Source organism: Acomys russatus, chromosome 4, assembly GCF_903995435.1.
Source record: "Acomys russatus chromosome 4, mAcoRus1.1, whole genome shotgun sequence".
NCBI classification, from domain to species: domain Eukaryota; kingdom Metazoa; phylum Chordata; class Mammalia; order Rodentia; family Muridae; genus Acomys; species Acomys russatus.
In genome coordinates this window covers 30346150-30374063 of record NC_067140.1, presented here as the reverse complement: position 1 = coordinate 30374063, position 27914 = coordinate 30346150, and the positions used below count along the sequence as shown (strand labels likewise).

Here is a 27914-nt window from a genome sequence, read left to right as displayed (position 1 = left end):
CTACCACTGAAAAGAAATACATCACCCCAGCTTCAGAAAGGAAAGATTCTGGCTGTTGCTGTGTTTCCTGCCACCCTGTCTTGCCCTGGCTATAGGCGGCAGCACGCACTCTACACAGAGGCTCACACTGCCAGCAGCTTTCCAGTGGCCTTGCAAGACCCAGTGGTTGACTTCCTTTGATCAGCAGAGTGGTGTGCCGATCAGTGTGACTTCCTGTTTCGCCAACTGTGAGCTTGTTGGGCAGAGCAAGAGAGCTAGCTTTTGAGCAGCTCATGCAGGGAAGCAAATTCCATAGCTGGAGACTCATGAGAGCAACGAGAACTAGGAGAGGGCGGAACCGGAAGCAGACACCTTTAATTCTGCTCGCTTGGTACTTACTGATGTCAGGATCCCTGGGACGAGTGGGAAGTCCGTGCTTCTACAACTCTCCCATGCCAGCTGCAGTTCTATAGGTGACTATTAAGCACAATGTTCAAGACCAGAGTCCAAGTCCTGAAACTGTAATTTGCAAATTTTAATTGTTCTGCTTCATTCTGATGAAGGGGAAATGGCTTCATTGAAATTAAGGCTGAAGGAGGAGAAAGCCACCCCCAGATGGTCTCATGGCATACTATGGAACAAGGGCAGAAGTATGTCTAGAACCTGAGAGAACAGGATGGCAACAGCACACACCCTCTGCCCCATTCACCGGATAAGCAGCCACTGGAGTAACAGAAGTTCATCCCTTGCAAGGTACACAGACTTCTTTTTTCCTATCAAATTGCAAAATTTACCTAAAGATAAATATAGTACCCAGCTCTCTGCTGCACTCAGCTTATGCTGTCTTGGGTCTGTCTCATCAGCAGTCTGTCCTTCCTGGAAGAGCAGTGAAGGGCAGCTTTCTCAAAGTACAATTAGTCTCTGAGGGATACACACCATACTTAAATAAATGTCTTCTTTTCCAAAAGGATTGACTTTATCCTTAGAAGTTTTAATTTGTGATAAAATGTATGATTTCTAACACTAGATCTAATCATTGTTGTTTTCAAGAGTAAACAGTCAATTGCAAATTGAGCAAATTACTTTGGCAATCCGAGTACCAGAATGACATGGATTAGGTCAGCAGGTGGCAGATCATTTCAGTGCTGCTTGCAGGCCCAAAATACAGTTAGGTCAATTTTTTTTTCCCCAAATTCTGGTGACAGTTAGAATGAAAACCAGAGATTTAACTTACCTCCTGCCTTCATTCCCACAGCTACCATAGTCACACGAACATTTCTAGAAAGTCTCTAAGTCCACATTTCCAATGTTCAGGCTTCTTGGGCTTCCAGGGACACTCAAGTGACCCTGAGACAGGGGACTCCCACTCTGTTTAGAGACAAGGCCTCTTATCTACACCAGGAAATTGGGAGTTCTCGTTAATCTGATATATTAAGCAGTGCAGTAGTGCTTTGAAAGAAGAGAATGGTAGTTATGTCTCAAGCCAAGGAGGGGAAGAAACTGTCCAGCTTGCTTCCTAGCAGAATACAAGCAGAAAGGCAGGGAGCGGATGAAACAAGACATTTACACCAAGAAATCAAAAGGAGTGTGATACAAGGGGAGGAGCATGCTGGAAGGGGTAAGTTGAAGAAAATCCTTGTGCTCAGAAGTCAGGAGCCCCATGCCACCTGGGACCATGGAAACAATCTAAGAGCAGCACTATGAAGCCTACCTCCCCACACTGTTATTTCCAGCTACTAGCAGAACTCCAAAGCCTCCCAAGTTGCTCTCTGGATAACAATCAACACGACAGTAAACACCCAAGCTCTGCTCAAGTGGTGGCACATGGCTGAACAAAGTTTGCCTCAAGAATTGGCCTGAAAATCACATTCATATCTTAGGCTGGCACTTGTAGGGATAGGAAGTGTTGGGGGTCAGGGGGGAGCAAGTTGTAAACCTAGGACTGCTAGAGCTGACTTGTCAGCGTAAGCTAGTCTGTGCACTGCCAATGACTTCAAGGGGAGAAAAACTGCACAGTTCGCTCACACTGGAGACTTGCCATATTCTCACACTTGCTAGCTACATAAGCCAAAGAACTGCTCGCGCTATGACAATGTTGACTTGAGCTTCCACGACTAGAAGCCAGAAAGTCCTCACTAATACACAAAGAGCTCATCCTCACTGCATCTGGTCCTGAACTCTGGGTTGTTTATTTTGCAACCTCTCAAACTGCTAAGTATACACAGGAGGCATTACTAGTTTAACTAGACAGACGGGGAGGGACAGAAGGAATAAGGGACTAACTAAAGGGCTACACTGCTCCTTCCTGCTAGTACCCACGAGATAGCATGGCTGCCTACCAGTTTCTCATCATTTGTCCTGGTGTGTCTCTGGAATCTTTATCAAAGCAGCTCATGCCTCATAAACTAGCAAGTGCTTCCCTTTCTCTTTCTCTTTCTCTTTCTTTCTGTTAGCAAGGCCTTTCAGCCTTCCTGGTGTCACTTGCCCAGGCAATACATAAAGTGTAAGCAGCCGGATCACAGAAGGAGAAGTGAGCAATCCCGCCTTCAAGAAGCAGGAAAGGTCCTCATGTGCACACTAATGCACTAGGGGGTGAGCAGGGCAAATTCTCACACCAGGGCAAATCAAGAACAAAAGGAAGCTAGCCCTACACAGGTGAAACCCTTGCTGTCTCGATTGTGTGCCCTATCTCAAAGTGGTGATATTCTAAGGGCAGAAACGAACTATTTAGATTGCCTCTTGAATTCAAAATAGATGAAATGTATATTCTGGAATTTGGTCTCATGATCTGATAAATACTTGGCTTCATGGGATACTGAGATCATCTCTCTCATAGGTACCAGAGTCTTAACTTCCTCTGATCTGGAAAATATCAGTATGAGGGAAAATCAAAGCTCAGGAAACTAATCCGTGTCTTATAAATGGTGCAGTAGCAAAAGATATAAATGTCCAACTGCGCTTCACAAGAGCTAGGAAGAAAAGCTATACATGGGGCAGACCTAGAACAGCAACGACTGATCCTGAAGAGTTCTTACTTTGCAGGGCGTGGTGGTACACACCTGTTATCCACAACTCAGGAAACTGAGGCAAGAGGATTGCTGTAAGTTACAGGCAGGTTGGATTGTATAATGAGACACTGTCTCAAAAAACTCAAAATGAGAGGGGGAGAGATTGAGATTTTATTTCAAGATGTTGTCAATACCTTTGATTATCATCAGTCTTTGCTCATCACATATAATAATTTTTTAAAAAAGAACCTAAAAGTATTTCATATAAGCTAAATGTTTGAAAAACTAGTATATACAACAACACACATACACACACACACACACACACACACACACACACACACGTCCTTAATAAAGCTTCTGAGCCATAATACATTTCTAAAAATTAAAACACATTGGTTAAAGCTGAAAAGTTCTATGTATAAGTCAACTTAACTTTCTTTGAAAATTTTTCCTCAAAGGAAAAGCTGAAATCCAAAGTATTAATGTTATCCTAATCCCTGAATTTTATAGTATGTAAAGTTTGCTTTCTAGAAAGCATCCAATAACTCATTAACTCTGACAAACTCACACTGTACAGACTGGCCCTCAGGTGATTCAGGAAGAGTGCAATGTCAAATCAACTTGAAATTATCACATCTAGTTTAGGCATTGTCAACTCTTACATGAGTCTGTATTCCTGGGCCTCTCCCAGAGACTCTGATTCAATACAGCCCTTAGATGCAACAGTTTTCAAAATCTTTTCAAGTTTATTCGGGGTATAAGCTGGGTTAAGAACCAACAGTCTACAGGTAACTGTGGCTTTGGCCTTCATTACAAAGATTTTATTTTGATAACTATTTCCCAACTGTTAAGGTAATCCTTATGATTCAGGAACACGCCATTGGCTGGTAAGCTCCCCAGAGGAGAAGCCCTGTCAGCCATGGAACTGTGCAGAATGTTTCCACAGAACACACACTCCATAAACACGCTACCAACTAAACAGTGAAAACCACATTTCACTTTTAGTAGTAACCTGTAGTAATACAGTAGAGGCTCTCTTAGCCAGTAATGATCAAGGCTAGTAACTGACCAGATATCAAGGAACCATAAAAAATTAATGTACATAGCCAAGCACCTCATTTAAATTTAAATGAACCTTTATTTGGTTCTTACAGTATAGAACCAGGCCTTTTGCTTATAGAGCTTTATGGATAAGAGTGCAAAATGCTTCTTATAAGCTATTGCTGTGACAGTAGCATTCTTTACCATTTCCATTTTTAACTTTTAAAGTATGGTGAGAACTTTTTAAAAAAACTATTAATGTGTGGGCTAGAGAGACGATTCAGTGTTAAGGAGCACTTCAATGGTCTTTAACTAGTCTTCCAAAGGATCCAGATTAAATTTCCAACACCCACAGGGCAGCGCATAACTGTCTGTAACTCTAGTTCCAAGGTATCCTGGGCCCTCTTCTGGCCTCTGTGGGCACTGAACATACATGCAGACAAACACCCATGCACATAAAATAAAATAAAATTTAAAGGCAAAAATAGTGTATATTAATTATTTAAAACAATGTGGGTCATTATGATATTTTCATATATGAAATTAATGTACTTTGAAACACCCTTTCCAAAATATTATATGTGGTTTTCATGTAAACAACTTAGTTTTCCTAAGTCTGCAGGGTTAGTAGTAGCTAACTACAACATATAATTACAAGAACAGGAAGAAATGGTATATGCAGGCTTCAAAACAAACATAACTCACACTTAATACCCATTCTGATGGTAAAGGTCTGTTGAGTTCCAATACTCACCTCAGAAATCAGCTCCCCTTGGAGCACTTTGCTGGTATCTCAGCCAGGAGAAGCTCCCCTTTCTGGGCTGTTACCACCCATACGAACCTGATTTCAGACTTATTGTGGTTGTTTACATATGCCTATCCTTGAAGAGCTCAGGGAAACTTCTCATACACACGTAATAAGGAATAGCCATTTATTCAACAGGTGCTGAGTTCCAGTCTCTCAATAAACACAACGGGCAAAAATCCCAGAGGAAGATTGCATTTTCTGGGTATCAGTTTAAAGGTAAAGAGTAACTATCCAATGGAGAAAGACTCAGGTGTAGCAATAGGTTTTTATTGATGCTGTGGCCTAAAATACATTCTGCCCCAAGAAAAGAAACTAACTAAAATGCATATGCTTTCAGTTTTTAACCTGTAAACTCCTAGTAACCTAATGTAGCAGCCACGAAGCTTCTCCCCAGAAAGATAGAAAGGGAGACCTCAAACTACCTAAGAAACCCTAACATAGCAGGCAGGAGACTGCAGAACGTAGCTGGGATAGTAGGTACATAGGAGACAGACAGAACACAGCTTTGGGTATGTCTGTGATGGCACTTCCACAGACAAGTACATCACAATGGCTCTAAGGCAATCCAATGGGCTAATTCCTTATGAGTCCATAACACAACTGCATATTGAGACCCTGTAGAGTCTGTTTCTGACTATGACAAAGTAAAGAAGCCTCTGTATCCCAGCTCCATTGGCCATGATGTTCTGTTCAAGTACAACTGGCTCTGATACCAGGACTAAAATAAATCCTACCTCTCTTTAAGTATTTTGGTCCCAGTAGTGAAAAAGTAACTAAAGTAACATTTCAAGGTACTGCCAATCTAAGCAACCCATTTACAGATGGTCTTGAATTTGTTTCAAAATAATACACAGAATTTAGTGGATAAGAGCAGTGGTTACTCTTGCAAAGACCCAGGTTCGGTTCCCTGCACCCATAAGGCAGTTTACACATGTCTGTAACTCCAGTGCCAGGGGATCTGTGGGCATGCATGTGGTACACATACATATAGGTAGGCAAATGTTCTTTTCTTTTCTTTTCTTTCTTTTTTTTTTTTTTTTTTTTTTTTTTCTGAGACATGGTTTCTCGGTGTAGCCTTGGCTGTCCTAGACTCCCTTTGTAGATCAGGCTGGCCTCAAACTCACAGCAATCCACCTGCCTCTGCCTCCTGAGTGCTGGGATTAAAGGTGTGTGCCACCACGCCCAGCCCACAAATGTTCTTAATTTTTTAAAATTTACAAATGCTCTGACTCTCTTCCTAATTGTATTCTTTCAGAAAGCAGCTGTCAACTCTTCTTGGAACTTCCTTTAGATATTTACTGTCTCATTACTGACCACCTCTGGACATTTTCTCATGTCCCTGCTCCTTGCAGACTCCACTCTTCTTCCCCTAACCTGGTCCCTAGACAAATGCTGGTCTCTTCTTGCTACTGTACATTTCCTTACAGATAGACTTGTAAAGTGTATACTTTGTATTGATTCTGATTTTTAGCTATTGCTAAAAAGCTTCTGTGGTCATTCATAAGTGTCTGTGTGAAGCTGGGCTTTCATTTTTGTTTTTTGGTTTTTGGGGTCAGTGTCTTGGGATGTCCAAGATTGTATGGTAGGTATATACTCCTCTTAAGAAAAAAATATTTGTTTTTTTAATCTTATATGTATGAGTGTTTTCCCTAAATTTTTTTGTGTGTGTTTGATTTTGATTTGATTTGACTTGAGTGTTTTGAATGATGTGTATTAACAGCAACTGTTACCTTTCCTACCATAACTTTTGTCAGGACTTGGTTTGGAGGTTTTTGGAGTGGGAGAGTTCTCTCAGTCGTGGCTGCTTTTTGAGATGGGGGCTTACTATATAGTAAAGCTGTTCATAAACGCTCCACTCTCTTCCTTCAACATCCCAAGTACTGGGATTACACCCAGTGAGCCACCAACACACAACTTGATACAGATATCTCTCTCTCTCTCTCTCTCTCTCACTATTTATTTTTATTTTATGTGTCTGAGTATTTTGCCTACTTGTTTTCTGTGCACCATGTGTATGCAGTGCCTGTGAAGGCCAGAAGAGGGCATCAGATCCCTGGAACTAGAGTTATAGATGGTTGTGAGTTGCCATGTGAATGCTGGAACTGAACCTGGGTTCTCTGGAAAAGCAGCCAATCTCTTAACCACAAAGCTATCTTTCTAACCCAGCACTATGGATTTTTTGAAAGTCAAATAAATATTCCATGGAAAAGTTGAACTGTTAGGTGCTATTTAAAGAAGAGGAGGAGGAGGAGGTGGAGGAAAAAAGCAGCTGGGCAGTGGTGAGACACACCTTTAATCTTAACACTTAGGAGGTAAAGGCAGGCAGATCTCTATATGAGTTCAAGGCCAACCTGGTCTACAGAGCAAGTTCCAGGACACCCAAGACTGCATTGTCTTGAAAAAACAAAAATGAGAAGGAAAAAAGAAAGAATAAATCTACTACTATTCCATTCTTAATTAAAGGTAGAAATTGTGGATTAGCTCAAAGTCTTATATAAAATTGTTCCAAATTCATGACAAACTTCTATACTAAAATAATGAGATTATATGTGCAAAAGAAAATATTTCAAATTCCATCAATTAAATACACTAGCCAGCTTCACTAAATTCTCTGAAGATAAACCTCCAAAAGAGGGCTCCTCTATTCTGAAAGGAAGGACTTTTCACTTGCAGAGCACAGAAGGCATGAGCACTGGATACGGTGAGGCCAGCTACAGACCTCCGCCTTTAACAACTTTGGTCAAAATGAATTACATAATTTGTTATGGCAAAAGTGCTGGAGGCATTCTAGTAAAAGGTAACAAACATGGGCAGGAGGAAAGGTAACAAACACATCAACTGAAACATGCTGGAGCTCTGGTTTTCAGAGCAAAGGGATGTTGGGGCTGTGACTGAGGAAAACTAACTAACCATTGCTGTCACCTGCAGATGGAGCTGCTGTGAAGAGGTTGTCCAAACCCTGTGACTCACCCCGTGTCTGCTTCCTCAAACAGGAGCAAATCACCTCTGGGGTGCCTTCTGAGATTCTGCAAAGCAGCCCTCAATTAGCCAAGCACCAGGAGAGGGCACTAGTTAAAGGGGAAACTGCTTCCTGTCTGCTTATTTCACACTAATTTGCCAGGAAAATAAATAAATAGATGTATGATTTGTGCTCAACATTTTTAAAATGGAAATATGAAAATACTATGTGGGTTTTGCTAAGCCATGGTATTCCTGAGATGCCAGTGTGACGGCTTTAGTGAGCAAAAGACACCAGGCTTCAACAGCATGAGTGATGATGGTGACAGTTTACAGACTACCTTAAAATACCTGTAATTCACATTTGAAGTAAGTTGATTATTTTTGTAAAAGTCCACCTTTCTAATAATGTATTGTTTTAGCAACAGTAAAATGGCTAGCTTTAAAAGCATATTGCTAGCTGGGGTTGCAAAAAGTAGACTTCTAAAATCATCCACACAACCAGTGACGACCACAAAAGGCTACTGAAGAATTACAGTGCATGAGCACACACATCTTTATCTGTTTACTGCGTCTCATTTACATGAGTGGAAAGAGAGCTGATGTTGATGCCTTTTTGGCTTTTATTATTCCCTATCCCATCTGCTTCCTTCCTAACAAAAGACAATCCTGTTTACCTATCCAGAGAGGTGAATCTGCAGCTTTCGAGTATTATTCAGTATCGGACTCTTCCCATCAGGAGCTAATTGTCTGCATAAGGCAGAGGTTTGACCAACAAGAGTCAAAGTCTAACGACAAGCTTCTAATTAAAAGTTTTCCTTGCTCTTAGGAAAATACATATAAGAAATAGGTCTTTTCTTGCCCAGGATGTTGATGTAAAAAGACGCAAAGACTGGGGGCTGGAGAGATGGCTCATAGGTTAAGAGCACTGGCTGCTCTTTCAAAGGTCCTGAGTTCAATTCCCAGCACCCACATCGTGGCTTGCCACCATCTGTAATGAGATCTGGTGCCTTCTTGTGGCAGACGGGTGCACATGCAGGCAGAATACTGCATAAATAATAAATTAATCTTTAAAAAGAGACGCAAAGACTGAGCTTCAACAGCCATTCTGTCAAGAAGTAATATTTGTTAACAGGCTGTGAGTAGCAAAGAAAGATGACCAGAGCATTCCTTGCTCCTGGTGGTGTTGCAGAGCTGATGAGCTAAGAGACTCACAGTAGTCCTCATGACAGGAAGTGGTGAGCCCACTTGTACCAGTCACTTTCAGAGGGACTTCCACTTAACCTGACAGGTGAGAAAACCAGGTCAGAGAGCTCACTAAGCTTTAGTCTGGATCAGTGAATGGGAGACAGGACTCATTGCTTTAAACTGTTAAGCACCACTATGTGAAAACTTCATGCACTAAGTAGTTGGGGTTTTTTGGTGGGGGGGGGGGGTAAAGAGGATACAGTTCACAGGAGCCCACAACACAGAGGAAGGAGGTTGACAAGCAAATGGTTAAAGATGTATAAGATGCTGTTCAAAAGCCACAGAGCAAGAGACTGTAGGTTTACACAACAACCAAAGCATTTCACTGCCAACAGAGCCTAACGTAGAAAAGTTCTGGAAACGACAAACCATTCTTTAATGATTGAAAATGTCCAAAGGTAACTTCCTGTGAATTTATAGTTATTTCAAAACTTTAAACATCAAAAGAAATAGATGTAATCTCACAAACAATGTTAAACAGAATATTAGAATCAGACAGAAAAGTGTAGACACAGTTCCCTAAACTAATCTCTACCACTAGAGTCTTTGGGGAGGGAGGGGGTAAAATGAAGACACAACAGTGTTGCTGTGGTGATATTATTGTTCTGATTATTGACATGAATACTAGTCATCCAGGTGTAATGAACCTGAACCATCTGCCAAAACATATAAATACATACACACACATAAACGTGTGATTTTCTGTATCTTTATTGTCAATGGTTTTAAGGTAGCACGCCTTTACTCCCAGCTCCTGGGAGACAGAGGCAGTCAGATCTCTGAGTTGGAGGCTACCCTGGTCTGCATATCAAGTTCCAAGCCAGCCAGCACTATATACTGAGACCTGTCTCAAAAACCAAAACAAACAACAACAGCAAAAAACAATCTAACATATATTTCTTATGAAAATAAATTCATCCTCTAGGATCTCACTTCTTAGAGGAAAGCACTGAGAATCGAGAATACCTTTATCAAGTTCCTCGATAACCTTGGATGTGTCCCTGTATTTTTCAAGCATAAGTAATTGTACATTTAAAACTAAAAGATGTCTAAGCATTTTATATTTTTTTAAAGGGAATTGTACTGCTCATGTTTTAAAATTTAGTTTTTTTTCTTCACTTTTTTTTTTTAACCTATTTTTCCATTCAGTTAAAGCATACATCTGTAACATGCCCACACAGCTCCTTTGGCTATTCCTCTGCCACACTGTCCTGAAGAGGTGACACAAAGGCAGTGACCCTAGGTTTGCACTAAGGAAGGAAGATAGAAAAGTACCCTAGGTTGAAGAGATACCAAAATATAACCAAAAACTGAAGTGCTTGATCAGTCTAGATGACCAAGTGTGGATGGCTGCAGTAGAGAGGCAGGCATGGGGCAGAGGGTGGAGGCCTTCAGAAGGAAGCAGGTAACAACAGCGGAGCCAGATTCCCGGGCAGGTGACCTCAGACTCATTTATTTCTTTATACAACTTTTCCTCATAAAAATTTGCCTTTTATGAAACTGATGTGAAACACTCTGAACATACTTAAAACAGGAACACAGGAAATGGTATTAAGAATCTCTCCAGGGGCTGCAGAGATAACTTGGTGGTTAAGAGCAGTGGCTGCTCTCCTAGAATACCACGGTTCACCTCCCACCACTCTCAAGGTGGCTCACAATAACCTGGAACGCCAGGCCTTGGGGATGCAACCCTCTACTGATATTCGAAGGCACCAAACATGTAAGTGTTGCAAAGACATGCATGTAGGCAAAACATTCATAACTCATAAAATTAAATAAATCTTAAAACAATTTTAAAATTCTTTCACAAAACGGAAGGACTGGAAAGAGCTATTAGAATGGAAATCTTTTAATGGTGAGCCTCTATGACAGGGACATTCTTGGCTACCTCATCACCCCACTGAATGCTTAATGAATGAACATACTCAAACATACCTCCTGCTTACATACCATGATAGAGTTCATGAGTGCAGATGGTAGGAAAGACAACCGTTCTTACCCTACAGGACCTTACAGATGATCACAATTCAATGGTAAAAAAATATGTGCTGGGGCTGGAGAGATGGCTCAGCAGTTAAGAGCACTGGCTGCTCTTCCAGAGGTCTTGAGTTCAATTCCCAGCACCCACATGGCAGCTCACAACTGTCTTTAACTCCAGTTCCAGGGGACCCAACACACTCACATAGATATACATATAGGCAAAACACCAATGCAAATAAAATAAATAAATTATCAAAAAGAGAGAGAGAGAAAGTGCTACAGTATGTGCCAAACCAGGAGGTTATGTGGACTCTGGCTGGAGGAGGCCTGCTAGAGGACTGCAGTCAAATGGCCTCACTTCAAAACTAAGTGGGAATGTGCTAGGCAAAGGGGTGGGAAGCCAGCTGTAGGAGACATGGAGCTTAGGAATAGCCTTGGGAAGAAAGACTGACACTGGACATTTACACAGTGTGAATGGAAGAAAGGGGTGCAAGAAAACAGAGAGGGTAGACTGTTGAGGTGTCCTGCTAAGGAACATCAATGCCTTACAGGGGCCAGTCTTGTGGAAGTGATACTAAGATTTTCATTTTCTGTACCCCTCTGGAGTACCATGCCTTTCATCATAGTGAACTCTCAATAAATGCATGTGGGATAAACAGATGTGTCCTATTCTTGGAATGATAAAGTTTCAGAAAGTTGATGAGCCTGGTGTGGTGACACATGCCTGTAAGTAATTGCAGTCCTTGGAAGTCTGAGGCATGAAGGATCAAAAGCTCAAGGTCAGACTCAGCTACGAGAGAATCTGAAGCCCAGTGTTTGTGTGCTGTAGGGAGAGAAGTGGTACATAAGAAAATGGCACAACTCCTTGACAAAAGGAAGTAGAGGGATCAAAGGCACAAATTAAGTCCCCTGCCCTGTAAAGCCCCTGTCATATACCACCACCAACCACAACCTGGAATAACATCGTCCAAAGAGCCAGAGTCCCCAAACATTTGAAATACAGAAAAGACTCCATGAAAGGCCCAGACAGATACAGGTTCTTGCAAACAGTTCCACCAGAATAGGCACTGGCTTTGGTTTTTTTCTGGTTTGAGGCAAGAGCTCTAAGCTAAGGAGGAACTCAGCAAAGAGGCAAAGAGCATGTTGTAGAGTCTGGCCGCCTGTGTCAGCACATTACACACCTCATGCGAAGTTAAAAAGTTCAAGTTGACTTGATAACCTATGACCACTAGTGGGGGAGGAGGTCCCCCTCAGTCTTAGACCTAGGGGAGGGGAATAGGGTAAAAGTGGGAGGGAGGGAGGAATGGGAGGATACAAGTGATGGGATAACAATTGAGTTGTAATCTGAATAAATTAATAAAATTAAAATTTTTTTAAAAAGTTCAAGTTGAGCTTGCGGTTCCATTGCCAGCACTGAAACTAAACGATCAGAACAAACTCGAGAGGACACAGCCTGCCCTTCCCTCTCTCTCCACGACACTGTTGCTACTGAGGGCAGTATCCAGTAACTGGCTACCTTCATTTCCTGTGCCGCACTCAGGTGAGCATTCTGTAATGACAGCAATGCTCCTCTACCAAGGTTCTCTCGTAATGATATCATCAAGCATGTCACCAGACAAGTCCAAAATATTGGCAACAGAGACGACTACCCTACAAGAGTAAAAGTAACAAGGATAAGCTAGATAATGTAGCCCTGGGCACTGCATGTCACGGACTTGAAACCTTGGTCTTAAAGCCTTCACACCCACTGCTAGTGTTTAAGTCTTTGCTCCATCTCTACCCAGTATAAGCCAGTAAGATTTTCCCAGAAGAAATCTGAAACATTGTATTTCCTATATTAGATGCGAAGGAGGAGCTGATGTCCTGAGTATACAAGGACAACAAACTCGGCCAACAGATGGTCACATAGCTTCACATAAAGATCACACAGGCAACAGGGACTAAATTGATTCCTGGGGAATGTGTAAGCTTTGGGTAAATATGAAGGTAGGTCTCTAGCTAGAATAAAAGGAAATATCACTTCTGAATTATGTTAAGAATATTAGGCAATCATACTAGCTGATTGTCAATGAGGGATTCAAACTAGAGACAGTGTCAGGTTGCCAATATTAGAACACAGTAACCAATTCACCCAATCAATGAGAACTAACTAACTATTCTGCTTAATGTCCTAGTTCCAAAAACATGTAATAAATAAAATCTTACAAAGCAATTCACTGCCTAAAGCTGAATGGAGAGTACATTGATGTGGATTCTAGTCTGATGAACTACAGAGTCATGGCCAAGCTGCAAAAGCAATGTCTCAGTGTGTGCATTACTAAGAAATCAGTGCTTCACATAGGATGAAGGAGTTACAAAGATGAAGTGAGTACTACAACTAAAGGCAGCAATTCCCATCTAAATGGAATGCACATTCCCCAAATTGTATGCCCTCAACAGACACACGTTCATTAACTGCTAAAGGCACTGCCGTATACATCTTCTATAAATAAGGACGTAGATGCATGGAATGGTTTAAATATGAGATCTTAAGAACAAACACACTAGAAAGTCATGCCTGGAAATAAAGTCCTAGGGCCCTGTCCACTCACCATTGTTCAAGCCGCAAACTATCATTCATGGCATGAAAACTGAAAGTGTACCTAAAAGGCTCATGCAAAGGGCTGGTCCTCGGGGGCGGTAGCCCTACTGGGTGGTGATGAGTCTTCAGAAGGCTGAGCCTTAGTGGAGGCGCTAGTCACTAAGACCCACTCTCATCCTCTGCTGCTTCTCTTGATACAGTTTGCTGTACTTGTGCTCCTGCTAGGATGTGCGGCCCACACTAGAGCACCAAAGCACAAGGCTCTAGGACTCTGAACCTATAAACGTCTTTATTTAGTTCACTACAATAGCAAGAAGCTAACCGATACAGTGACTTGGCTTGTGTGTGTGTGTGTGTGTGTGTGTGTGTGTGTGTGTGTGTGTGTGTGTGTATGTGTTTTTGTTTTTTTAAATAAAGACAAAGTTTCACTATTGTAGCCTGGCTGAGCTAAAATCTCTATGTTAACCATGGTGGCCTTGAACTCAAAGAGATCCACCGACCAAATGCTGGGCCTAAAGGAGTGTACCACCACAACTAGCTTATTCTATTCATATGAAATGTATTTAGTTACAGCAGACACAAAGACCTTTCCAAAGACTTCAGAACCTATTTTTACCAAAATGACCAATTGAGAATGGTTGCATACATGGCAACTCTTTGTTAAAACCAGAGAAGTACCTCCTTTATTGTGTTAAAACAATCAATATGGTCGAGTGCAGTGGCGCACGCACGCTTTAATCACAGCACTCAGGGAGGCAAAGGCAGAAGGATCTCTGTGAGTTTGAGGCCAGCCTGGTCTACAAAGTGAGTCCAGGACAGCCAAGGCTAACAGAGAGAGACCCTGTCTCGAAAAACAAAAACAAAAAACAAAAAACAAAAAAAAGAAAGAAAAAGAAAAACAAAACAGAGCTGGGTGGTGATGGTGCACACCTTTAATCCCAGCACTTAAGAGGCAGAGGCAGGTGGATCGCTGAGAGTTCAAGGCTAGCCTGGTCTACAGAGAGAGTTCCAGGACAGCTAGAGCTATTACACAGAGAAACCCTGTCTCAAAACAAACAAACAAAAACAAACAAAAAAGAAGAGAAAAAGAAAACAGAAAAGAAGTAAGGAAGGAAGGAAAGAAGGAAGGCAGACAGGCATGCGCTACCTCTCTCCAAATAAATAAAAGTGATAAATGCTATGGGAAATATTACACTAGGGATAAAGAAGGAAATGAAACAAATTTCGTCTTTTTTTTTTTTTTTTTAATCTCTCATACAATAAATCCCAACTTCAGCTTCCACTCTTCCCAGTTACCCCATTTCTCCCCTCTCCACGAGAGCCATCCTTCCCCATCTCCCCCCCTCAGAACAAAGCAGGCCTCCCAGGGACATCAACAAAACAGCACAGCAAGCTACAATAAGACCAGGCACACACCCTCACATCAAGGCTAGGCGAGACAGCCCAGTAGAAGGAAAAGGGTCCCAAGAGCAGGCGAAAGAGTCAAAACATCCCACTCCACTGTCAGGACCCTGCCTTCTTGAAATCATTTAGTAAGACATTTTAAAAATAATATTGTAACTAGATATATAATCACAAACTGTGGTATGCAACGGTGGTAGAACTGAATTTAGCTGCAGTATCAGTGCCTAAATTTATCTGGCCACGGCCTCCAGAAATAAACTACACTTCCCAGTCTTCCCTGCAACTAGTGAGGCCATGTGACAAAGTTCAAATCAAGGAGATTTAACTTGAAGTGGTACATAAAGCTTCCAGTAAAACATCTTTAAAAAATAAAGGGCCCCCTCTCTGTTGATTTCCCCCTTCTCAGCAAATGGAGTTGCTATTTAGGATTCTGATGTGATGCTTCATGCTGAGAATGGCAGAGCAAAGAGCAGGAGGTGCCTGGGTCTGTGACACTGTACAGATACTGTTTCCAGCCTTGTCTACTTTTGGATGGCAGAGAAATACAAGTGTGCCTGTTTAAGTCATCTTTGCGTGGGGGTTTCAGCCATTCAGACAAACCTGACTGTAAATGGCATTAACTATAAAGGAAAAGGAAAAGGCTTAAGAGAGATTATGAGTGGAGAAAGGAGCTTGGGGGTTAGCTACTCAGAGGAAGCCAGAGAGGTAGGCTGACAAGCTGAGTCAGGAAATACCTACTTGAATGAATACCAACTTTGGCCTAACTCCTCCTAGGAACAAGGGTCACACTTTGGGATGTTATGACTGCCTGTAGGGCTAGGGGTGTAGTGCAGTTATAACACTTACTTGCTTATCATGCACAAAGCCATGGACCACATACTGCTGTCAGATATAAATGGCGGGGAGTGCAGAATGAGAATGAACCCTGTTAAGGAAATGAATAGCTGCTTGCACACTGTAGCCTCACTATGGTTCAAAATAGTTGAATTCTTTGATTGGAGTGGATCATGGATCACGATGAAACTGTCACAAGGTTTTCAGATGCTAACTACTCCAAGTACTAACCAGAGTTTGGTGTCAATCTTTTTTATTAATGTTTCTATTTTTAAAATGAAACATATGTACTACGGAGATTTTAAAAAACACATACAGAAGAGTAAGGGAGGAAAAGAACTATATGTAAAATGACCACCTCCCAACATTTTTTTACTGGTAGTGTTTTCACACACATTTGCATATGCACAGCAAACACAAATATGGGTTGTAATGCTGCTTAGCAGAAGAGATTCTACATCACCAAGCCATGATCTTAACTGACTACATAGCACACAGTTTATTTAGCCAACTGAGTCTAGGAATGTTTTGAGTTAAACAGACACAAATTGAATCCTTTAGGGTGAAGCTGCCGTCTAAATCCACCCTAGAATTTCTATTCCAGAATCTCAAGTTTTGAAAGCACTAGAAATTTCCAAACAAGCATTCAAGGAAATTTGCTGAGGTTTAGGTATAGAGGATGTTCACCAAGGACCATATTTTAAAGTGCTAACTATCAAAGACTGAAGTATTAATGAATAAGAACTAATACACCGCCAGGTGTGGTGGCGCACACCTTTAATCCCAGCACTTGGGAGGCAGAGGCAGGTGGATCTCTGAGTTTGAGGCCAGCCTGGTCTACAAAGCAAGTCCAGGACAGCCAAGGCTACACAGAGAAACCCTGTCTCAAAAAAAAAAAAAAAAAAAAAACCTATTACACCAACTGTAAGAATTGGTGACTGTCTGCAGTGTTGTATTTCTTAAATATAACAAAATAAGAATGTTTATATTTTATTTGCACAACTAACTGTACAAATATATACAAATGCATATTTGACAAAGGGTTTTTTCTTTAACTCTATGACATATTCTCTAGACTTTTATATTTAATTTTTCTTACAACAAAAAAATGTTAAGTTAAACTACTAGTCATGTGATTAAGATAACGCAGACTTTAGTTACTAAAATAAAAGGAAAAGTTTTACTGAAGTCTAAGCAGTCTTTAGACAAAGAAAAACAAACAGGTGGCATTAAAAATTCATTATAAGATAAAACTCTTTTAGATTGTAATCTGACAAACAACAGCAAGGTTTCCTGTTGGCATGGGTAAGAGCCAACATTCACATTTGACAGTGTTCCTTCTTTAAACCCTGCCCTGCCCTAATCTATCAAGAAGGCTATTTTATAGTTAAGCAAATACAAAAACAGCAAGACTGCATTTCAGTGTAAGGTCTTTCTGGTGCTAGATGTTTTTGTCAGCTGACAAATAGGCAATTGCAATTCCCTAAATGAGGTCAGTTAAGGGCTAAAAAGTTACAGAATAAACCACACTATGGCGGTGTGAATCAGAACGGCCCCCACAGGTTCATATATTTAAATGCTTAGTCACCAGGGAATAGAATTCTTTGAATGGATTAGAAGGAAAAGAAGGTGTGGCCTTGTTGAAGAAAGTGTGTCACTGCAGGCCGACTTTGAGGTTTCAAAAGCCCATGCCAGGCCCAGTTTCCCTTCCCCCACTCTCTCTCTATGTGTGTATCTGTGTGTGTGTGCACGCGCGTGTCTGTCTCTCTCTCTGCCTGTGAATCAGATGAAGCTCATATTTGCTACTCTAACACCATGCTCCCTCCCATAAGCCTCTGAAGCTGTAAGCAAGCCCTCAATTAAATACTTTCCTTGGTCATGGTGTTTCCTTTTTTTTTTTTTTTTTTGGTTTTTTTTCGAGACAAGGTTTCTCTGTGATAGCTTTGGCTGTCCTGGACTCACTTTGTAGACCAGGCTGGCCTCGAACTCACAGCGATCCACCTGCCTCTGCCTCCCAAGTGCTGGGATTAAAGACGTGCGCCACCATGCCCGGCCTTGGTCATGGTGTTTCTTAACAGCAGCAATACAACAATAACTAAGACACAAACCTTCACAAGTTCTTTTAACTTTGTAAAGGCATTTCCTATCCCCACCATGAATTCCACTGATCATTTTCACCTCCTCTTGCTGGTAGAATACATGAAACTCTACAAAAATGACTTACTCATTGGCACCTTGTCAAAGGAGCTCTGCAACTATAAGAAAGCTCAGAACTTTCAGAGCTCTAAAGCCAGGCACTGTCACCAACATACTTGAGTCCAGAGCACCCAGTCACACACTAACCAGTTCTGTTTCCACTTTCCGTTATGAAAGTCTCTCTGCCTCTGGTTCCCTCTAATCTAAAACACCTCCTGTCTGTGGAAAGACAAGATTGGAAAGCATTAAAGAGAGAAGAATAAAAAACAGTGCTTCCAGACGAGTGAAGAGTGGGAACTGACTTTCACATGAACTCTGGTGCCCCATATTTGACCACGTCTCCTTGATGGGGAGGCCCGGTGGCACTCAGAAGGACAGCAGGCTACCAAGAAGAGACTTTATACCCTATGATCATATACAGGGGGAAGAGGTCCCCTTCAGTCACAGTCATAGGGGAGGTAAATAGGGTGGAAGTGGGAGGGAGGGAGGAATGGGAGGATACAAGGGATGGGATAACAATAGAGATGTAATATGAATGAATTAATAAATAATTTTTTAAAAAAACAGTGCTTCACTTCACTCAGCTTAGAAGATTAACTAACTCATCTGTGGTTCTCAAAGTTTATTTCTCCCTTCTGTGAAATGAAAAACACAATCAGAAATCTGCAGGAAATATTTATTTGTTGCTATTGTTTAGACAACAACATAACATTCAACATTATTGGAAACAGTTTTGTCAAAACTCTTCAGCAAGATCTCACCAGCACTGAACTATCAACTAATTCAGTTATCTGCCTCTTTAACCAGAGGAGAGGAGTGAGGAAAGAGAAAAGGGATGCTTCATCAGATTACCACAGACATGAATTTACAGCACCATCAACTGTCACACTCCACCTGGTGGCAGGAACTGCCTTCCTTGGTAAAGTGGAAGCCACTCTACAGAAAGTTACCAGCAGCACTTCTTATACAAAATACAAGATGGTCCTCTCTTGCCCTACATAAAGTATGTCTAACAAAATCTCATCAAAGAGTTTTCAAATAGTACATCAGCATCCGATAAAGATTGGCATAAAAGTCTGACAACACTTAGAACAGGAGACCTACATAAGTTAAATGTCAGCTCAAGCCTTGAAAACAGGTAAGAAGACGCAGCTGCTACAGGACTCCATACCACATACGCCCACTAACTTTCTTTGCCCCTTCCCCTATGGGCAAACTACAGCTTAATAAACAGTTAATGGCAAAAAATAAAAAAAAAAAAAAAAAAAAAAAAAAAAAAAAACAGTTAATGGCAGCCTGCCTGCCAAACTGCTTTTAGGTATCTGCCAGTAGCATATATTCATGGGATACTCTAGAGACTGATTTCAACCAAAAACAAAAATAGATAAACAGCTCAAGCAAAATTAAACTGAGTCTGGCTGCCCACACTTATTTTCACACATGAAGAAAAACAGCAGTTCTTTTAGAAGCTTCAAGCACACATATCTTTAGAACACAATGTTAAAAATATGTCCCCGCCTTCCCCTACCTGTTTCTCACTCAAAGCTGTGATTTTGGCTTGGAGTTCATGAAGCTGTTTCTTTAAGTCAGCATTCTGATTGGAAAGAAAAAATATCTGTGAGAAAGATATTCATTTGTTAACATAGTATCAGGAAGACTGTGCACACTGCATTACAAGTGACGAAGCAACCTTTAGCTGTCAAACTTCCCATGCATTGAATTATAAGCATAATATCAAGCCCTAAACCAAAACAGGGGCAGCGCCCTCACAACTGTTTTGAATTACAGCAAGTTTATACTTTCTCATCTTGTACTCTAATTGCACCTTTCTCCTAAAATATTGTTATTCTTTATAGAAAGTATCAGTTGACAGAAAACCTAAAGCTCCACTAATCAGACAGAAACAGGAAAATGGAGGTTAAATTATGCATACCCTGCTGCTTAGCGGCATTATCAACAAAGATAAGAGGCTTTTCTCTACTTGTCCTCTCTCTTATTTAGTAAAATACATTTGTTGTTTTAGCCTAGATTTGGAAAGCTGTTAGCACTGAAACTGCCTTAACAGCACATCACTCAAATCAACATGCTGAAATTCTAGGAATCGAAAACAGTACTATTTTGGATGAAATACACTGAGCATGTCTGCCTTTCCTGGGGGTGAAGGGGGCTGTATTCAAGTTTTCCAATATTTAACATATTTGAAAAACTGAGCGTTGCCCCACTGAGATACTTAGTTGTTTCATACAGTTCCTTATTTCCCTGCGTTGGGTCACATATTCTCTCCTGTACTCAGCTTACCTCATTTGTAATTTTTCAGATGTATCTGACTTAAGACTTCTCTGAGGTCACTTAAACTGTTGTCCAATAAGTTACGGACCCTCAGATTTTCCAGGTTAAGAACTTGCTGTCACATGGTCCTGAACTAACAGAATTGCTAGCTTCTGAGAGTAAGTACTTCAGTTACTGACAATATAGATCACCACATTAAATATAAAGGACCTAGCAATCTGTTGTCACTTGGTCTTCTAAATTCAATTTAAATTGTGAACATGCTAAAAAGAAAATAATAATTAAAAAAAGATGTTTCTCATGGAAGGAAGACTGTCAAATAGGAATAAATGCAGGCCACAATTGCCAGTTCTCAGATTCAATGAATTGTATTAAAATACAACAATCAGACCACTGAGCCCTCAATTTGAATATTATTTCCCACTTTAAAAAAAAACAATCAATCTACCTAGCACTACTCTTGAGGAATTTATTTTACTTTACATGTATGACCCACTGTCTAATGGCTACCAAGAAGACACTAGCTGAATAATAAACATGAATCACTGGAGGACAAGGTAACTTTGGGGGAGATTTCTCTATAGAAGGGAATAAAAAGCCCACATCAAATGCATATAAGAATTAAACTTATCATCTTACAGATTATTATGTAAGATACTTCTGAAAGGCTCTTTAAGGGTTCTTTTTAAGATAAAAATTTCACAGCCAAGTGTAGTGACACAAGCCTCAACACTTGAGAGTTGGAGGCAGGAGGATTGGAAGGCCAGTGCCATCCCTGGCTACACATGACATTCGGGGCTTTCTGGAACATGAGATCTTGTCCAAAAACAAAACAACAACAACAAAAAAAACCCAAAACAAATTTCTTTTATTTTTAATATTTATTTATTATGTGCACAGTGCTCTGCCTATATGTATACCCACAGGCCAGAAGAGGGCATCAGATCACATTATAGATTGTTGTGAGCCACCATGTGGTTGCTGGGAATTGAACTTAGGAGCTCTGGAAGAACAGTCAGTGCCCTTAACCTCTGAGCCATCTCTCCAGCCCTAAAATGCAAATTTCAAATACTGTTTTAAAAATAATTCTAGTTGGGCACACGCCTTTAATCCCAGCACTCGGGAGGCAGAGACAGGTGGACTGCTGTGAGTTTGAGGCCAGCCTAGTCTACAAAGGGAGTCCAGGACAGTCAAAGCTACACAGAGAAACCCTGTCTTGAAAAACAAACAAAACAATAATAATAATAATTCTAAAATTTTTACTGTAAAGGTTATAAATCCAGTATTCAGGTGTCTTATATATAAACTCCACACAATTAAAAATGGCTTGGGGCATTTCAGTAACTCTGAGACTTTAAAAAGCCTGGTAAACTAATTCTGAAGATGTGATTTAATCTAAGCCAGGTAAGGAAGCACAAGCCTGTGATCTCAGCGTTTGAGAGGTCAAGGGGGAGGAATGGAGAGTTTTAAGCTGATCTAGAATTTCAAAAGTAGTTTTGTAAAGAAAGATATTTAAGCTGTATGAAGCTGTTAAACCTGGCGGGGGGGTTGTTTTCATTTATTTTTTTATTTACAAATACTCATAGCAATGAACAAAAAAGCAAAATAACAGTAACAAGGCTGAAACAACAGCAATCTTAAACTACAACTGGACTTATTTTTAAACCTATAAAACATGAATATCAACATGCAAAAATATGAGCTGTTTGGGATAAAATTGTGTTTTAAATTTAACTAACATCTACACTTTATTGCTTATTGTCTATAATAGTTTATTGTCATTTTCTATTGTTTTTACATTTAAAAATTAAGTTAATAACAACAGGATTTTTTTTACCTGCGGATCCTGCTTCATTTGAGCAACCAGTTTCTGGTAATAAAGAGAGAAAAAGAACTGTCAGTCTCATATACTAACTCTTATGGCTACTTAAGTTTGAAAACACACACACACACTCACTATCAAAATAGACCAAAGTGTTGGTGATATCTGTAAAAGGTTAATGAAGCACTCTTTGTAACAGAAGAACCAACAATCTTTTTTTATTTTGAAACAAAAAATTACCTGCTTTGTCAATGTGGAAGAGGATAGTGACTTCTCAATTTCAATAAGCAGGATGCAGGCCAGTGTGGTGGTGCATGCCCAGAACACAGGAGGCAGATCTCTCTGTGTTTGAGACCAGCTGGGTCTACATAATGAGTTTGAGGACATCCAGAGCTACATAGTGAGATCCTGTCTCAAAATACCAAACAAGGACTAGAAAGAAGCTATACCTATTGCAAACAAGTTGTTTGTATACAGCAATACAGGTTTGGCAGGCCTACTGGTTTGGATCTTATAGTAGAAGAAGTCTCTTATTGAGTGGCTGACCACCCTCTTCTGGCCTCTGCAGGCTTTACGCACATGTACGGTGCAGACAAAACACACACACACACACACACACACACACACACACACACACGGGGGTGGGGGGGGAGAAGAGCGTGAGCGAGCAAACACTAGATAGAGGTACAAGAATTTAAAAGATAAAGGGATCCGGGAAGGCTGAAGGTACCTAGGATTAGCTTTTTTTCAAGTGAATTTTTCATAATAATAGAAACAGTTGGGTGACAAGGCACTTTTAAGATGTTTTTATAAAATAAAACCTAAAATACATTAACACACTCCTCTATTACATTGGAGCCAAGCTCTTATAGTTTGAGGTGTGATAATATGGATTAATACACTACTACAAATACTATGACTTGCAAAAGGCACCAAACTGCTGCTGTGATGAGACCTTCTAGTTTTATTCCTTTTAGTTTTTGTAATCATATTTTTATCTATTTGTGTGTTTATGTACACATGTACTATGGTACTATGGTACACGTGTGGAAGTCAGAGGACCACTTTCAGATGTTGGTTCTCTTTCCATCATGTGGGTCCCAGGAATTAAAGTCCAGTCTTTGGACTTGGCAGCAGGGACCTCTAGCCACTTAGCCATCATGTTGACCATTTAATTCTTAGTTGTCAAGCAGTCAGCTAACAGACCTTGCTATTATTGTGCCTCTATTTAAAAGCAATGAACCCTAGGACTAGAGAGAGAGAGCTCAGTGGTTAAGAGCACTTCCAGAGGACCTAGGTTCAATTCCCAGTACCCACATGGCACCTAAAAACTGTCTGTAACTTCAGTTCCAGGGGATCTGACACCTTCACATCAGTGCACATAAATTAAAAAAAAAAAAAAAAAGATTAAAAGCAACAAACCCCAATTCCGCTTTGCTGCCTCAAATCTGCTGAGATACACACAGGACTAATTTTAAGATGAGTGAACAGGCTGTAATAACCTAAGAAATGCTTGACAAATTATAAGACATTTATTCTAGCTAGACAAAAGTCTTTCTTCCTGGTGCTAAAATACATCCTGGATATCTGAGGTTTCAAATACACCAAGTGTGTATGGTGAAATTCTGCTCCATGGTTGACAAGACAAGCTCTTCACAGTCTCATCTAAAACTGTACAGTATGCATCATTTACAGGCTCAGAGAACTGAATGTAAACATCCCTACACATCCAGCCACACTTCTGTTTTAAAGGCTGACTTCGGTGGGTGAGATGGCTGAGTAAGCAAAGACTGTTTCTACGCACAACTCACAACCTTAGCTCTGTCCCTAGACACCACCTGGTGGGAACAGGGAACCAACTCCACAGAGATGTCCTCCAACTGCTACATGTGTGCTGTGACACACAAATTCACACACACATAAAATGAATAAATGCAGTTAATACTTGAAAAATAAAAAATAAAGTCGGTCCTTTTTGACTTGGTTACAGCAGAATTGGCTATTATCTGCAAAGATGCTTTTGAGACTGAAAGAGCTTTTCTTCCACAACACTGGGTTTCTTTAAATTGCTATTTGTTTAAATAATGTATGTAATTTTTTGCTTGTATGTACGTGCATGATATTCTGCTTCATGTTTGCACTATGTGCATGCCTGTCACTCTCAGATGTCAGAGGCAGATGTCAGATGCCTCAGAATTGGAGCTACAGATGGCTACGAGCCACCATGTGGGTGCTAGGAATCAAACCTGGTCCTCTGCAAGAGCCATAAGTGTTCTTAACCCCTGACTCATCAATGCAGTTTGTGACACTAGAATTTAGCACTCATAAGAACTAACTCTGCATGAAAGAAATTAATCAGTTTTTCTATGGATAAGCAGTTAAACTATATTTCATACAAACAAGACGAGGAACTCACTAGACCATTCATATCCCATGACTTTCAACTGGAATTGAGCTTTAAAAGCTACTTTGCACCAGATGACTGCTTCCATTTTCAATGGTCTGTATTATGTCAAAGATAAGAAAACAACAGCCAAGCCCCCAAATCCAGACCACCAATTGTTTGCTAAATAAAGTCTTATGAAACTGAGCCACGCCCGTTTGTTTATGCACTGTCTGTGGCGGCTGATCTGCCTACTCAACAACACAGCACAGCAGTGACACAGATTATAAATGACCATGCAGTCTAAAATATTTTACCATCTGGTCCTTTACGGAAAAACTTTAACTTCTGCTTGCTTTAAACTAGTCTCATTCCGCTATGGAATTAATATTCTGCAACAAACACAGAGTCAGTCTCACACACACACACTGGTGCATCTACCCACACATGCAGACACATAAAGGAACCAGACCCCATCACAGCAACACTAGACAATTTAACACAATTTTTACCTTAAAAGCTTGACTTTTACTTAATTTCATTCCCTAACTAGAAATGCATCAAAAGGTGGTTTGGGCTTTATTTAATGTTTAGGTAAAAGTCCACTCTTGCATTGGATCCATCCAGTGCCTGAGCCCCATGCTTTGGCATCATCTCTGGCCTTCCTGAGTGGATCATGTTCAGAAACTATATACATTAGCACTCCACAGCCAATCACAGCAGCTTCAGAATAAAGACTTTGATTTGGATTTACTGCTATTTTTACCCAAAAAATAGAAAAGAAGGGGACTAAGGAGATGGCTCAGTCAATCGAGTGCTGTAGAAGTCCTGAGTCTTTTTGTTTTTGTTTTTTGTTTTTGTTTTTGTTTTTGTTTTTTTGGTTTTTCGAGACAGGGTTTCTCTGTGTAGCCTTGGTCATCCTGGACTCACTTTGTAGACCAGGCTGGCCTCGAACTCACAGCGATCCGCCTGCCTCTGCCTCCCGAGTGCTGGGATTAAAGGCGTGCACCACCACGCCCGGCAAAGTCCTGAGTCTTGATCCCTGACACTCATGAAAAAAGGCCAGCTGTGTGGTGACATGCCTGTAACTCTAGAGATGAGACAGAGAAATAGGAGAAACAGGAGGAATTTGGGACCTCATTGGCCAGTCTAGAAAATCAGTGAGCTTCACATTCTGTGAGGGACCGTGTCTCAAAAAATAAATTAGATAGTGACAGAGAAAGACATGTAGTGTCTACCCTTGCCCTGTGTGGGTACAAGCATGCGCTCTCGCATGCACATGCGGACACACAAAACAAGCTTGAAATTCACATAGAAGTGAAGAGAACCAACTCCACAAAGTTGTCTTCTGTCCTCCACACATGCACCATAGCATGCATACCCACAAGCACACATCATGCATGTACACATACACAATAACAAATAGTTAGCTTAAAATATATTAATTGGTATTCAAAGTATAGTAATTCAGGACAAATATAAGGCTGTAATTTGGGGGCTGAAGAGATGGCTTATAGCAGCTCAGATCATTTGCTGCTCCTGCAGAGGACCCAGGCTTGGTTCCCAGCACTCACATCGGGTGGCTCACAACTGCTTGTAATTCCAGTTTCATGGCATCTGACACTGACACTATCTTCTGATCTAGCAGAACACTACATGCACACAGTGCATGTAACATATACTTAGGCACATATACACACATACATAAAATAAAAATATTTAACTATTCAATTTAAAAGGCTATTACTTTATACTTAAATAGCTAAACATATAGAGAAACAGACTGACAGCTAATATTCAGAATGTTTAAAATAACTAGAATACATATCCCTTGAATCAAGAAGTATAATTCATTGTTATTTTTATTTAGAGTTTGTGTGAGGGAAGGAGGGAGGAGGAAGGAGAGGGAGGAAAGGAAGGAGAGAGAGGGAGAGAGAGAAGAGCATGCATGCACACACATGTGGAGATCAGTGAACAATACTCAGGACTCAATTTTGTTCCTCCTGCATAGGTCCCAGGAATGGAACTCATATTATAAAGCTTGGCAGTAAACACCTTTACCCACTAAGCCACCTTGCTTACCCTAATTTTAAGGTTTTAATTGACTTTAAACCATCATAATGAAGACTAAATTTTTCATAATTGTTATGTTATAAAATCAGATAATAGTTTAAAAAAGTTCAATTTACAGATAATTCAAGAAATATTTATTTTGGGCATGTATCTTATGAGGAATTAAAAGAATGTAAACTGCATTCTAAACTTTTTTCTTTCTTTCTTTTCTTTCTTTCTTTCTTTTCTTTTTTTTTTTTTTTTTCTTTTTTCTTTTTTGTTTTTTTTTTTTTTTTGGTTTTTCGAGACAGTGTTTCTCTGTGTAGCTTTGGCTGTCCTGGACTCACTTTGTAGACCAGGCTGGCCTCGAACTCACAGAGATCCACCCGTCTCTGCCTCCCAAGTGCTAGGATTAAAGGCATTCATCACCACTGCCCAGCTATATATTTCATTTTTATCATGGCGAAGGGAGGAAAGTCAGCACTGGGAAAGGAGAGCCATGAGGACCAACATAATCAAGATCAATGTAGTTTACATGGGGACTTCCAGGCCAACCAATTCAACCTACTCTGTCTCAAAAGAGCAAAAATAAATAAATATGCAAAGACGGCATCACATATACAGAAGGTCTTCATCAAATAGGCCAGAAATACAGCAGAAAGAGTTTTTTTCAAATACCTTTAGGATATAAAAACAAAACAAAACAAAACAAAAACATTTCCAGTCCTCTTTTTCTGGAAAAGAGTTCAAGAATAACTTATAAAAGTTCTTAAAACAGTATGAGTTCAACTGTGGAGCAGTGACTGAGGGCAAATGCCATGGTCATTGAGTAAGTCTTAGAATGATTGTATAACTTGACCAAAACACAGAGCTGGGCCTGTTTCCTTAGCAACACAGTATGTATGGGAAGCCAATCACACAACATACCTGGTGAACCTGAATTTCCACTTTAAGAGCCTCCTGTAGAGTCTGCAACTCCATCCTCTACCTTCTCCACTTTCTTTTATGTCTGCTAATTCTACAGTGTCTTCAGCCTCCGTTTAAAATAACAAGCTCCTCTTCTTGCTGCAGCTGTAGAGATCATAAGATGTTTGGGATCATTGTGTTAGGAAGAAATTTTTTTGTCAAAGTAATTAAATTAAAAATATTATATTTTGTAACACAAAGAAAGTATCCCCAAAAGGCTTTTTAAAAACAATTCAGTACCAAACTTCTGGGTTTTCTTCTTTTGAGCATTCCTCTATACAACACTTCAAATATCTAAGAAAAGAAATACAACAGCAAAAGTGACAGTTGAGGAAACACATGAACACCTACTGTGTGCTCCG

At 40.4% G+C, this 27914-nt stretch overlaps 1 protein-coding gene across 25 annotated transcripts in view; it reads right to left on the bottom strand.

The window, feature by feature from the left end:
* The window catches only part of Phf21a (PHD finger protein 21A), a 179456-nt gene that overhangs the window by 114721 nt on the left and 36821 nt on the right, over positions 1–27914 (bottom strand). For 13 of the 25 annotated variants that reach the window (XM_051144157.1, XM_051144152.1, XM_051144151.1 and 10 more), the window contains 4 exons: positions 27514–27657; positions 22392–22559; positions 22167–22199; positions 19569–19655 (listed from right to left, as the gene is read on the bottom strand). In XM_051144157.1, coding sequence (XP_051000114.1) covers positions 19569–19655; positions 22167–22199; positions 22392–22538 — 267 coding nt within the window. In that variant the 5' untranslated portion in view covers positions 22539–22559; positions 27514–27657. The remainder of the gene's footprint in view (positions 1–19568; positions 19656–22166; positions 22200–22391; positions 22560–27513; positions 27658–27914) is intronic. The other 12 variants (XM_051144175.1, XM_051144167.1, XM_051144174.1 and 9 more) reach the window with 3 other exon arrangements.